The sequence below is a fragment of the Rhinolophus sinicus genome, chromosome 2 (assembly GCF_057876585.1).
Source record: "Rhinolophus sinicus isolate RSI-liver-muscle chromosome 2, RSI-T2T, whole genome shotgun sequence".
Lineage (NCBI taxonomy): Eukaryota > Metazoa > Chordata > Mammalia > Chiroptera > Rhinolophidae > Rhinolophus > Rhinolophus sinicus.
In genome coordinates this window covers 138,660,158-138,674,553 of record NC_142502.1, presented here as the reverse complement: position 1 = coordinate 138,674,553, position 14,396 = coordinate 138,660,158, and the positions used below count along the sequence as shown (strand labels likewise).

General features: G+C 33.9%; 1 protein-coding gene across 3 annotated transcripts in view; it reads right to left on the bottom strand.

Annotated features, from left to right (window-relative positions):
• The window catches only part of EXOC6B (exocyst complex component 6B), a 629,322-nt gene that overhangs the window by 248,110 nt on the left and 366,816 nt on the right, over window positions 1–14,396 (bottom strand). For all 3 annotated transcript variants that reach the window (XM_074332164.2, XM_074332163.2, XM_088796094.1), the window contains 2 exons: window positions 12,606–12,740; window positions 1,238–1,417 (listed from right to left, as the gene is read on the bottom strand). In XM_074332164.2, the coding sequence (XP_074188265.2) occupies window positions 1,238–1,417; window positions 12,606–12,740 (315 nt within the window). The remainder of the gene's footprint in view (window positions 1–1,237; window positions 1,418–12,605; window positions 12,741–14,396) is intronic.

The window sequence follows — 14,396 nt, the reverse complement described above, 5'->3', positions numbered from 1 at the left end:
GAAGTGCATCCCACCCTGTTTCCCTGAAAATAAGACCTAGATGGACAATCAGCTCTTATGCGTCTTTTGGAGCAAAAATTAATACCCGGTAATATATTATATTATATTATATTATATTATATTATATTATATTATATTATATTATATTATATTATATTATAAAGACCTGGTCTTATAGTAAAATAAGACCTGGTATTATTATGTTATGTTATGTTATGTTATGTTATGTTATGTTATGTTATGTTATGTTATGTTATGTTATGTTATACCCAGTCTTACATTATAGTAAAATAAGACCGGGTCTTATATTAATTTTGCTCCAAAAGACGCATCAGAAATGATTGTCCAACTGGGTCTTATTTTCCGGGAAACACAGGGGCAAACCAAAGGTACACTACAACTGCAACCCAAGCTTGACCCAGATCAGTCCATCGATTTGATTAAGGTGATGAGGCTCAAACCACAACCTATCCACCCATTCAACCTACTTAGTAAGGGAAAGAGTGAATCAATGCTGGTTTCCACAATATCACCTGAACCTCTGTACATATTTTAAACACAATGTCTATTTGGTTGGTGCAAAAGTAATTGAGATTTAAAAGGTTAAAAATAATTGCAAAAACCACAATTACTTTTGCACCAACCTAATATCAACCAAAAAAAACAGTAAGAAGAGATAGGACCACATTACTTGACAACCAAGAAAAAAGAAATCAGAAACAAATCCAGCAATATGTAGGTGAACTACACATTAGCATTAGTAAGCAATGACTTAAAATGACTGTAATTAATATACTCAAGAAAATAGAGAAAAGATAGAGAAAATAGAAAAAAAAATTAGATGAAAAGATGGAGAATTTTACCAAAGAATTTGAGGTTATAAAAAAAATGAAATGGACATTCTAGAACTAAAAGATACATGTCTGAAATTCTAACTCCTAAGTTTCTCTTCTATTTCTACCATGGTATTCATTAGGTGTTTGCACAAATTATTCTGAAGTTAGAAGGAATATAAGTACACATACTATTAGGAGCCATTTTCAAAATAAACACAACACAAAAGTCAATGAAAAAGTAAGAGAAGATGTCTCCAAATCTTTGTTAAGGGATGAATAATTAGAGTGTGAACTTTTATATCCTGGAAAGCTTCCTGGCTGAAACAGAAACAAACAGCTTTCACCAATTTAAGAGAACTTTTTTCTGTGTGATGGGCAAAGTGAAAGCAATTGTCACTTACAGGAAGGTGTGTGAAGACAGCAAACGTGCTACGTAGAAAGGCAATGAGGTCTACTAGGTAGTCACTGGCTTTGTTGCCCAAATCCCCTGTCATCCAGTCGTAGTCAGCCAGCTGGAGAAACTGGTCAATCTTCTGATTTAAGTTGGTATAAATCTCTTCTTCAGCGGCATGTCTGGCATCCTGTAAAATAATGAAATTTTTAAAATCATTCAGCCTTCCAACATAAGCAAAACAGAAATTTCTGCTTGGAGACATCTCACACATATCAACTAAGTAACAGAATTGGGAACATTAAGTAATATCATCGTCTCCAGGAATTTTCCTTTTTCAAAAGCACAGTAGAGTCTTTTTTATTTTGTGTTTGCAAGACAAGCTATTATTTTGCTTCACCAAATAGAGAAACTGGCACTGTCCTCAGCTTTCTGCATCCTTTTTGACTTTCTTATCTCTGTTCAAAACTATACTCACTCTCAAGATTCTATGCCCTTTCATCTCTTCTGGGACTCCAGGAACCTCGCTTCCTGTAATACCACCCTCTCTATATCCCCTAGTCTCTTCACTTCGATTACTGTAAGTATCCTGATGATCCAACTTAAGGCTTATTCCCACAGTTACTATCCTACCTCTCTAGTTTCTTTGTCATTAAGCTTTTTCAAAGATTGGTAGGTACATCCCTAAAATGTGCTCTAAGTAACATCAGTCCTGAAAAATACTAAAACAACAGCAAAAGAGTTCCAAGATCAAAGAAGTTTGAGAAACTCCGTTTAAGAGACTCTTGAAGTACACTAGCATACAAAAGACTCTAAGAAGTGTTATGTGACTAATGTTCTAAGAAAAATATTTTCAGAACAAAAGAGTCTACACTGCACCAGGACAATCAGGATTCCAATGCTAGCAATCCATTCAACATGGATTGGTCCAAGGTAACCCAGGACCTCCATGCTACCACATCCAGTACTCATTTTTCAGTCTGATCTTACTTGATCTCTGTTAAACATCCTCTGCTAGAATTGTGTTCTCCTTCAGCTTTCATGACATGGTTTTCTTCAGGTTTTACTTTCCTGGCTTCTAATCCTCTCACTTTTGCTGGGTCATTTCCACTCTTATGGCTCCCACTATCTCTGTCCAAACTCACTCTTGTTGAAGACTATCTTGTTGAAGAATATCTGATTGCTTCCTGGGCATTATGACCCACAGAAACTTTGAACACAGTTAGGTCCGGAATTAGATTGATCATAATCCCCACTCTTCAGCTTTTCAGTTCAGTCCAAGGCTGAGATCTATGCAACATATTGGATTCCATTCATTTTTTCTATCACTGTGTCCTGTAAGTCCTAACTCCTAAATTTCTTTCTAATTCCTACCCTTCTCTCCATTTTCACCTTTTTAAAGGCTACAAATTTTGTAATGTGTTTACAAACAATAATATAGGCATAGGCTATGTTTACTTATATGAACAAGGTTTCAAGGGGCACTTCTGTGCTTAGATCTTTAAATACTTGTATAATAAGCTATCTACAAATATGATAATCGACTTGTATGACAATCAACTCTCCTTGAATTCCCATTTTACTAAGAGTTTTCTTTTAATTATTAAACATTGTATTTTAGAAATTTAGGCTTAACAAAAAATTGAGTAGAAAATACGGACCATTTGCTTATACTGGCCGCCATTCTCCTCCCACTGTTTTCCCTATTAAAATATCTTGCACTAGTGCAGCACATTTATTACAATTGATGAATTAATATTGATAATTTATTATTAACTAAAGTCCATAGTTTCATTAGGGTTTACTCTGTATTGTACAGTTCTATAGGTACCAAAAAAACCATGTAATGTCATGCATTCACCATATAGTATCATACAGAATAGCTTCCCTGCCCTAAAATTCCACTTTGCTCTATCTCATCATACCTCCCTCATTCATCCCCCGAATCTTTTTATTTTCTGCATAACTTTGCCTTTAACAGTGTCATATGTTGGAGTCATACATTATATAGCTGTTCAGAATGGCTTCTTTTACTTAGCAATGTGCATTTAAGCTTCCTCTGTCGTTCCTTGGCTTGATAGTTCATTCCTTCTCATCACTGAATAATATGCCATTGTCTGGATGTATCACAGTTGATCCATTCACCTATTGAAGAATATCTTCGTAGCTTCCAAGTTTGCGCAATTATAAATAAAGCTACTCTAAACTTTTTATGTGTAAGTTGTTGTGTGGCATAAGTTTTTAACTCATTTGGGTAATACCAAAGAGTATAACTGGTGGATTGCATGGTAACACTGTTTAGCCTTGTAAGACACTGACAAACTGCCTTTCCAAATAGCACTACCATTTTGCATTAGCACGAGCAATGAGTGAGTTGCTATTGCTCCAGCATTTGGTGCTGTCAATTGCTGCAATAGTTGTGTAGTGGTATCTCATTATTTTAATTTAAAATTCCCTCTCCCCTCTATGATGAGGCGTCTATTCAGATCTTCTGCCCATTTTTAAATTGGGTTGTTTAATGTTTTTGAGTTTTAACCGTTCTTTGTATATTTTAGATATGTTCTTTATTAGATATGCATTTGTACAAATATTTTCTCCCAATCTGTGGTTTGTCTTTTCATTCTCTTAACAGGTCTCTTCCAGAGCAGTTCTTCATTTTAATGAAATCCAACTTAATATTACCTTTGATGGATCATGTTTTTGGTGTTTTAACTAAAACGTCATAGCCAAATGAAAGGTCCCTAAGAGTCTCCCTTATGCTATTTAGGAGTTTTATAGTTTGGGGTTTACATGTAAGTCAATGGTACATTCTGAGTTAATTTTTGTGAAAAGATCTGTGTCTAGATTTATTTTTTTTCTTTTGCATGTGGATGTCCAGTTGTTCCAAAGTAATTCACTTTACTCCTTGTCAACAATCAGTTTACTATATTTGTGTGGGTCTGTTTCAGGGCGCTCTATTCTGTTCCTTTGATCTACTCATCTATTCTTCGGCCAATACCGTACTCTCTTGATTACCGAAGCTTTTTAGTAAGTCTTGAAGTCGGGTAAATCCTCCAGTATTCTTTTCCTTCAATACAGTACAGGCTATTCTGGCTGTTTTTCCTCTCCATGCAAACTTTAGACTCAATTTGTCGATAGATGCAAAATGACTTGCTGAGATCTGGATTGAGATTATGTTAAATCTATAGATCAAATTGGGAAGAACTGATATCTTGATAAAATATTGAGTGTTCCTATCCATAAATATGGAATATATCTCCATTTATTTAGATCTTTCTTCTTTGCCTTCTGTTCATCAGTTTTATATGTTCCCTCACACAGACCTCTTTTATGTTGTTAGTTATATCTACTTCTCTCTTTTTTATGTTAATGTAAATGATATTGCATTTTTCATTGCAAATTCCAGTTGTTCATTACTGGTATAATAAGAAAGCAAATGACTCAGACCAATCTTGTATCCCAAACCTTGCTATATTTACTTATTACTTCTCATAGGTTTTTGTTTGTTTTTGTTGTTAATTCTTTCATATTTTCTACTTAGACAATCATGTCATCTGCAAACAAAATCAGTTTTATTTCTACCTTTAAAATCTGTAAGTCTTTTATTCCCTGTCTTATTAGATGTTGGCTAGAAGTGGTAGATGGGATATGCTTTCCTTTTTTCTTGATTTTAGCAGGAAAGCTTCTAGTTTCTCACCATCGAGTGACGTTAGTTGTAAAATTTTTGTAGATGTTCTTTACCAAGTTTAGGAAGTTCCCTCTCTATTCTAGTTTGCTGAGAGGTTTTACCATGAATAGGTATTGGACTCTTGTCAAATGCTTTTCTGCATCTATCGGTATGATTGTACGATTTTCCATCTTCGGCCCATTGATGTGATGGATTATATTAACAGATTTTTGAATACTGAGTGAGCTTTGCAGACCTGGAATAAATCCCATTTGGTCGTAGTATACAATTGACACTTGAACTGCATGGGTCCAGTTATACCCACATTTTTTTTGATAAATACTAGAAACATATTTTCTCTTATGATTGTAATATTTTCCATTTTCTAGCTTACTTGATTGTAAGACCACAGTATATAATACATATAACATGCAAAATATATGTTAATTGTCTTTTTATGTTTTCAGTAAGATTTCTGGTCAACAGCTGTTAGTAGTTAAGTTTTTAATGAGTCAAAGTTATACATGGATTTTCAACCATGCAGGGTCTCAACACCCATAATCCCCCAAGTTGTTCAAGGATCAACTGCACGATCTTCTGATACATGTTGAATTCGATTTGCTAATATTTTGTTGAGCATTTTTGCATCTATGTTCATGAGAGATATTGGTCTGTAGTTTTTCTTTCTTTAATGTTTGGATATTAGGGTAATCCTGACCTCATGCAATGAGTTAGAAAGTATTCCCTCTATTTCAATTTTTTTGGAAAATGTAGGGAAGTGGTGTAATTTCTTCCTTAAATATTTGAATTTTTTCAGCTTTATTAGGGTATTATTGACAAAATTGTAAGATATTTAAGATGTAGAATGTAATGATTAGGTATAGGTATACACTGTCACAGGATTCCCCACCGCAAGTTAATTAACACATCCATCACCTCACATATATTCAGTATCAAACTATGGGTATAGAGTTGTTCACAGTATTTATTTATTACTCTTTTAATGTCCATGGAATCAGTAGTGATAGCTCCTCTTTCATTTATGATATTAGTAATTGTGTCTTCTCTCTTTTATTGTTAGTTAGCCTGGACCAAGGTTTATTAATTTTATTGATTTCTTTTATAAGACCCAGAACTTGGTTTCACCAATTTTCTCTCTTGATTATCCATTTTCATTGATTTATGTTCTAATTTTTATTTCTTCTTTTTCTGATTACTCTCGATTTAATTTGCTCTACTTTTGCTAGATTCCTAAGGTAGAAGCTTATTGATTTTAGAAATTTATTCTTTTCTAATATATGCAATTAATGCTATACATTTCCCTCTAAGCACTGCTTTCACTGATGTCACAAATTTTGATAAATTGTATTTTATTTTCATTTAATTGGAAATACTTTGTAATTTCACGAGACTTTTTCTTTGACTTGTGTTATTTTGAAGTGTGTTGGTTAATCTCCAAATATTTTGGGAATTTCCTGCTATCTTTCTGTTATTTAGTTCCATAGATTAATTGTGTGGTCTGAGAGCAAGTTTTGTAGGAGTCCTATTCTTGAAAATTTGTTAAGGTGTGTATTATTACCCAGGACATGGTCTGTCTTGGTGAATGTTCTTATGAGTGTGAGAGGAATGTGTATTGTTGTTGGACAAAGTATTCTATAAATGTCAATTTGATCCAGTTGATTGACGGTACCATTTAATTCAACTATATCCTTACTGATTTTCTGCCTCCTGGATTTGTTAGTGGGGCTTACTAAGAGATTTTAGCAGGAAGAGATGTTGACTTATAACTTCCTTTTAAGTATCTTTTTAGATACTCACATATTATTTTCTCATTTGATCTATTAGTGAATAATTTTAAGCAATTTTCAAACACTAATCATCCTTGCTCTCTTATCTTTACTTTTATCCCTACTTTCTATATACATATGATTTTGTTTGACATTTTATTGTTTATGATTTTTATACCAATATTTCCCTTTAATTGTTCAGGTTATTTGTTTTGGTTTCTGATTTCTGAATCATTGTTACGTTGACTTAGCAGAAGTGAAGTGAGATACTTTCCTTTTTTCTCTGTGTCTGCAAAGGCTTGAATTCTACAACAATTTCTGTTTCATGAGGTGTAACTGAATTCACTGGTGAACTCGTGGATTTGCCCAATTTTAAGAAATTTTTTCATTTATTTCATAGTTATTAGTCAGTTGTCTTTATCTTCTTAAATCAATTTTAATCACATATTTTCATTTAGGTCCTGAAATTCATTAGCACAGAATTAAACAAAGTATTTTAGATATTTAATTTCCTCTGATTATAAATTTCAAGTAATTGTGATGTATTCCTTCCTTTCTTTTCTCTTTCCCTTCCTTTCTTACCTCTTTTTTTCCTTCCTTTCTTTTAATTAGGCAAGGTAAAATGATTCTTTTTAAAAATGCGACACACCCTTGCTAGAAGCCTCTCACACTGAATATGCCTAGTTATATCTATTCTTTCATCTTGCACATGTAGTTGCCCCTCCTAAAAATGCCCCTTACTCTCTCCTCATCCTTTCTCCATCTGGACATCTGCTGGTCCCAAGACCCATTTCAACTTGTGCCTTTTCTGGGAAGTCCTCCTGGAAGGTCTCAAAGCTGAGGTAAGTACTACTGATCCTCTGTGGAATTCCCCTCTTCTTCTGGGCCTGTCAGTGTTGATTTCCCTTGGAGCTCAATGCTTTTCTCTATCTATAGTCAATTCCCCCAAAAAATCCAGCCCATGGCATTAAATACAATCTTGATACTGATGAATTCTAAATTTTAATCTCCAGCTAGAACTTTGCCCTGTCTATTTAATATCTCTATGCAGATAACTATTATATATCTCAAGCTTAATATGTCAGAAATGGAACTCTTGATTCTATGGCCACTCCCCAAATCTGTATTCACTCACTGTTCCTCATCTTAGTGAATAGCACCACTATTCACCCAGTTTGCTTAGTTCAAAATCTTGGAATCATCTTTGACTCTACTCTTTCTCTTATAACCCCATGCCAAATCCAGAGGTAAAACTTGCCATCTCTTCTTTCAAAAATATTTCTTATCACTTCCACCCCTACCACTGTAGTCCCAGCAATCATTATCTCTTACCTACACTACTGCAATAACTTCCAAATTGGACTCTCTTCTTTCACTCTTACTGACCTATAATCCGTTTATTTTCCACATGGCAACCAGTGTTACCCATTAATATACAAATCAGTTTATCACCATCACTCCCAGTCTTCTAATGGCCTCATATTTCTTTTCAGAATAAAATCCAAAGTATTTACTGTGACCTACAAGGCCAGAAATTATCTGACTCCTATCTCGTCTCTTACCACTCCTACCACCACTGACAGATACATCACTGCCAGACTGACTCCCTTGTTACTCCTTGAACACACCAATACTTACTATTGTAATGTTCCCTGTGACCAAAATGCTTATCTATCAGAAATGCAAATAATTCCACTTGTCATTTCATTCAGGTCATTTACATTTCTTCCTAGTTCTTAGCACTACCTGACATTAAATTTCATTTTTGTTTGTTTCTCATCTATCAGTAGCACTAGACTATAAGCTCCGTAAGGTCAGGAGACTTGTGTTTTCAGTTCATACCTATAAATTGCCTGACATGTAGCAGATGCTTTATAAAAACGTAGAATCAATGAGGGATTTAATGTATGTATTGTATCATTCTAGTATTTTTCACATAGCTCTTTATAGAACTTACAGCATCTGTCATTCCTGTAGATTATAAACTGTAAATCCAAAGACCAAGTATTTTTTCTCTCTCTAAACAAGAATACCATACTGTTGCATAGTAGGTACACAATTATTAGTAAATATTTACTAAATATTTACTAATAATATTTAATAATAATACTTAGAAAATTAGTAAAAATGCCTTCATGCTATTTTGTAAGAATGAAGAAATTCCTATGAACCAAGAAAGCAAAGAATGCCTGCTGGATTATGACACATATGGCAACAGAAGGAACTCTGTAAGAAAAATACCTTGAAGACCTTCTGAGTCTTTTTGCCCCTTTTTCAGCATAAAGGTTTCCATCTGTGAGGGAAAGTTTTCTGGAAACAGTAGCTTAGGAAAATACACAACTTGTAGCTATTATAATTGCCATGTTTATACTGAGTTCCGCGTTAGCTGGTCTGAAACAGCCCTGGTAAAAATAAACTCTCAATGTGTTTTAAGTAATCAGTGTTTCCAATAAGCACTGTGGACATGACCTTTAGTGGTCTCCAGAACTTCTCCTCTACTAAGTATTTAACTGGCTGCTCAACCCCTTTGGCTTCCTGTCTGCCTTTAATTTTCCCTCAGCAACTTTAAAGCTAAAGCAACAACAAAATACACAAGCCATCCTCTGGGAGGATATCTGACCATAATTTGAAAAGCCCTTGAAATAAGAAAATTGAGCTGGGGTAGGGAAAGAGTAGCAGAACATATTACATAGTCTCCATATGATACACAACTATAAATGAATTTCACGTTCTAATTTCTTAAATCCTTATTCTCTGCTGAACACTCAACTATAGTCCCACCCACATTTTCTTTCCTGGAGAAATTCTGGCTTCCACAGTAAATCAAGTGGAAATATTTTTTTGACAGAAGTATTACCCAGGCTCTATAATAATGCTAATATATAAGAGTAATTACAATTTTCATAAAACTGCCTCAGGTCATCCTGAAGTTCTTAAAGCTCTTGTTATATTTACATACTCATTCTTGGGGCCGCTTTATTAACTAAGTCTCTTCCTCACTAAAACTGTATCAATATTAATATAGTAAGACATTATTCAAAAGTTTATAAGTAATGATACACATATAATATGATGGGTAATAAATTTGAAGTAATTTTATAGGTAATTTGAAACAAATAATTCATGGTCACACCTTGAACGTGTAACTCATCCAGCAGCTGACCTAACCATATAAATACATAAAGAATATTTGTGGCTGATCATTTAATTCTTTTCAGCTTTAATGAGGTAATATTGAAATTAAAATTATAAGTTTTTAAAAAGGTACACTGTGGTAATTTGATATACATATATATTATGAAAAAATTCCCACCATCTAATTATTAAACACATCTATCACCTCACATATGTTTCTTATTTTTTTAAGTGCAACATTTACAATCTATTCTCTTAGCAAATTTCAATTATACAATACAGTATTATTAACTATAGTCACCATGTTTTACATTAGACACCCAGACTTCATTCATCTTATAGTTGAAAGTTTGTACCTTTTACCAACATCTATTTATCTCACGCCCCACCACTGGCAACAGCTTTTCTACTCTCTGTTTCTATGAGTTTGACTTTTAGTAAAGATTCCACATATAAGTGCTAACATGCAGTGTTTGTCATTCTCTGTCTGCCTTATTTTACTTAGCATAATTCCCTCAGGGTTCATCTATGTTGTCACAAATGGCATTATGTCCTTATTTTTCATGGCTAAATAATATTCCATTATATATATATATTTTTTTTTTTCATATATTTTCTTTATCCATTCATCTGTTGATGGATACTTAGGTTATTTCCATATCTTGGATCTTGTACATAATGCTGCAGTGAACATGTCAGCATATAGATATCGCTCCAAGATAATTTTATTCCAATTGAATATACATCCACATGTGAAATTGTAGAATCATATGGTAGTTCCATTTTTAATTTCTTGAAGAATTGCCATACTGTTTTCCACAGTGGCTGTACCTGTTTACATTCCGACCAACAGTGTGCAAAATTTTCTTCACATCTTTACCAGCATTTATCTCTTGTCTCTTTGATCATGGCCATTCTAACAGGTATGAGGTGATAACTCATTGTGGTTTTCATTTGCATTTTGATAATTAGTGATGTTGAACATCTTCTTTATTTACCTGTTGGCCATTTCTATGACTTCTCTGGGAAAATATATATTCAGTTCCTTTGCCCATTTTTAAATCACATTACTTGGTTTTGTTCTATTAAGTTTCAGGAGTTCTTTATTTTGGATATTACAAATCAGATCTACGATTTGTAAATATTTTATCCCATTCCATCAGTTGCTTTTTCATTTTGTTAATGGTTTCCTTTGCTGTGCAGAAGCTTTTTAGCATGATAAAATCCTACTTGTTTATTTTTCCTTTCGTTGCTTTTGCTTTCGGTGTCAAATCCAAAATACCACTGTCAAGGCCAATGTCAAGGAGCTTCCTCCCTATGTGTTCTTCTAGGAGTTTAATGTTTCAGTCTTACATTCAAGTCTTGAACCCATTTTGAGTTGATTTTCATGTGTGTTATTAGATAGGGGTCTAGTTTTATTGTTTTGCATGTAGCTGTTTCGTTTTCCCAACACCTTTTATTAAAAAAAAAACTATCCCTTCCCCAATTTATATTCTTGGCTCCTTTTTTGTAACTTAACTGACCAATTATGCATGGGTTTATTTCTGGGCTCTCTATTTTGTCCCACTGATCTATGTGTCTGTTTTTATGCCAGTACCATAATGTTTAGATTACTATAGCTTTGTAATATATTTGAAATCAGGAAGCAGGATGCCTCCAGCTTTGTTCTTCTTTCTCAAGATTGCTTCGGCTATTCAAGGTCTTTCTCACTCTTTTTCTTATAACAGAAAAAGAGCAGATAATTCAAACAATTTTTCTCTCTCATAAAATGTAATAAGCAATATGAATCAAATTTGATTTCCTCTCATAAATCTACTCTCAAGAGGAGGTACCAATAATAGAGAAACAGGATAAAAAGATAGGAAAAAGTAGACACCAGTGGACATAAATCATGATTTCAACTCTACAACTTTATGCCTAATTAATATAAACAAGTGAATTTCAAAAAGGTGACATAGACTTGTTTCAAGACTAAAATAATCAAATAATAACAACAGTAACAAAAACCCAAAGCATACACGTTTGGCTTTACGTCAGAATGTACCATTTCAGTGTTTAAGAAGTTGCCCTGTTACTTTTTTGGCTATCACTTTGTGAGGGATATAAATGATAAATGTCTAACTATTACATTGCTTTGAGCACCTGAAACTAATAAAAAAAAAATGTTAAAAAAGACTTATTGAAGGCTCATATGGCAAAATAAAGGAGTTTCTTAAGGCTCTTTGAAATTAAGGCATTTACTCTCCAAAAACTCATCTACCATCGATCCTTCTTTTGATCCACAATGGTGTCATTTTTCCCATTTGATTTAACCATGGGTCAAAACTAATGCTGTGGCCTTGTGAAATAATTATAAAGTTGTTAACTACAATAGCAAGGGGCAGAAATTTCTCACTTAAAAGTCAGGTTAAAAAAAAAAATTGGACACAGGACACAGAAAAGAGAGAACAGCAAACTTAAAACATTTCATTGATGTTAATTTCAGTTATAACCACTATCATCCAGTCCATACGTAAGAACTCTTAACTGTGATGGGGGCCAACTGAGGAAATAGCCATTTTCACGTACAGAATGTAAAGAAGATTCAATGGACACAGTTGTAGACTTTTTTTAAACTCCCCAAAATTAGCATTAGTATTTGTTTTTCTAAGGAGTTCATAAACACCTATTCTCAAGAGCATTTATGAATCGTACTACTATGCAACCTGGAGAAAACAAAGCCATGTTAGGTAGAACACCCCAGACTGTGGATACCGGAGCAGTTCTACAATACTGTAGGGCCTTCTCACCTTAAAAGTTGTGGTGCCATAGAGCTTGGTGGTATGGACTGTCTCTGGAAGCACATTAGTGATGTTGGTGATGAATTCTTCCAAGTACTTACAGGATTTCTCCAAGTGTGTTGTATTGATAATAATCTGGACAAGCTGGAAAATGGCAAACACATGTAAAAGTCATTTGACTATTCACCCCAGGACAAATAGCTCAATATGAATCTGTTGGTATAAGACAAACAAAAGGCATGATGGCAGAGATCATCTGTGTTCTACAAAGCGTATTTGAAAGCATGGGCTGAGGTATTACTTTATCTAAGAAGCCTTCCCGGACTTCCCAAAATGTCTTGTATTTCCCCCCACTATAGGAGCTCTTATCATCCTATTTTCAACATGTTTTTTTCTGTTTAAAAAAGACTAGACTAAGAACAAAAACTGCTAGTGTATAGCATAGTGCCTGGCATTAATCATTGCCAAATAAATTAAATAAATAAACTGGCACTAAAAGAATAAGAATCATTGAAATGGCAAGAAGTTTAAAACTAGGCATGATGAACAGACAGATGTTGGAATAGACCACAGTACATTAACAAACTGCATTAGTCTATGAAATAAAAAATATGGGCAATGAAGTCAGAGAAACCAGAGGATTAACTATTTATAAATTATTGATCCTGAGAACATTTCTTAACTTCTCTAAGCCTGTTTATTTATCTGTAAAATGTTAATAATGTCTAACTCACAGAGTTATTGTGAGGATTAAATATTCTTTTGTTAATACTATTTCTCTTTTCTTACAGAAAAAATCCTTAAAGAAGACAGTGCTGGTAAGATAAAAGTCATCTATAAATTACTTTGAGGGGAGAATGAGGAATAATAAACCATTCTTATCTGTATAGAATTAAAGTTTGTAAAGCATTCCACAATTCATTTTCTTACAATGTCTTCCCAGCACCCTGGAGAAGTAAATTAAGTGGGAGTAAATGTTACTTCCATTTTACTATACCAGAAACAAAAATAAAATGATTTTCTCTAGATCACATAACCTAAATGGGACTAGGACTCAAATCCAGGTATCTACCGTCAATTATGGACTCATTTAAATGACTTCTCTCGGTGTCTTTTATCATAGCAAAAGATGGCAGCCCTGGAGTGCTACATGTTTAAGTACAGTAGGCTGAAACAGATTCTGGGTCTGCCATCTAATAGACCCCATCCAGGCTTTGATTCTACTCGATGCGAAACACAAAATTTAAAAAAAAGTGGTACCTACTACTTATTTCAACTATGAAAACTATTCATATTCCCCAGAGTCTAAAAGAAATACAAAGAGAACATGGAATGGAACCTGTTTTTGTCTCTCTTCTCTACATCTTTAACTTTTCATTTTCACGAGAATATGTTCTGGGGGTAGGGTTGTGGCAGGTGGTGTATAAGGCTATGGATGATGTAGGGTCTTCTTTTAGTCTAGTGAGATAGCGAGCTGGGGGAGAGTGGATAGATGACACAAAGGGGAAATTGTAACTAAGGATGAAGGGAGGTTTTATACATTTTTACAGTCAAACAATATTTCAAAACAATGCTTAAAAGTTGGAATTATACTTCAATAAAAGTCAAGTATTATACTGTGGAATATTACACAAAAAATATTAATAGGACTACCATCAGAAAGTTCATTCTTGCTTCCTCAACAGCACCCAGCACAGGGCTAAAGCACACAATTCTTTCTCAAAATACAAGTATACATGTCAGTTCATAATGACAGTGCTTTAGTAATAGAGAGGACAAAAGGAAGAGGTACCTTTTACT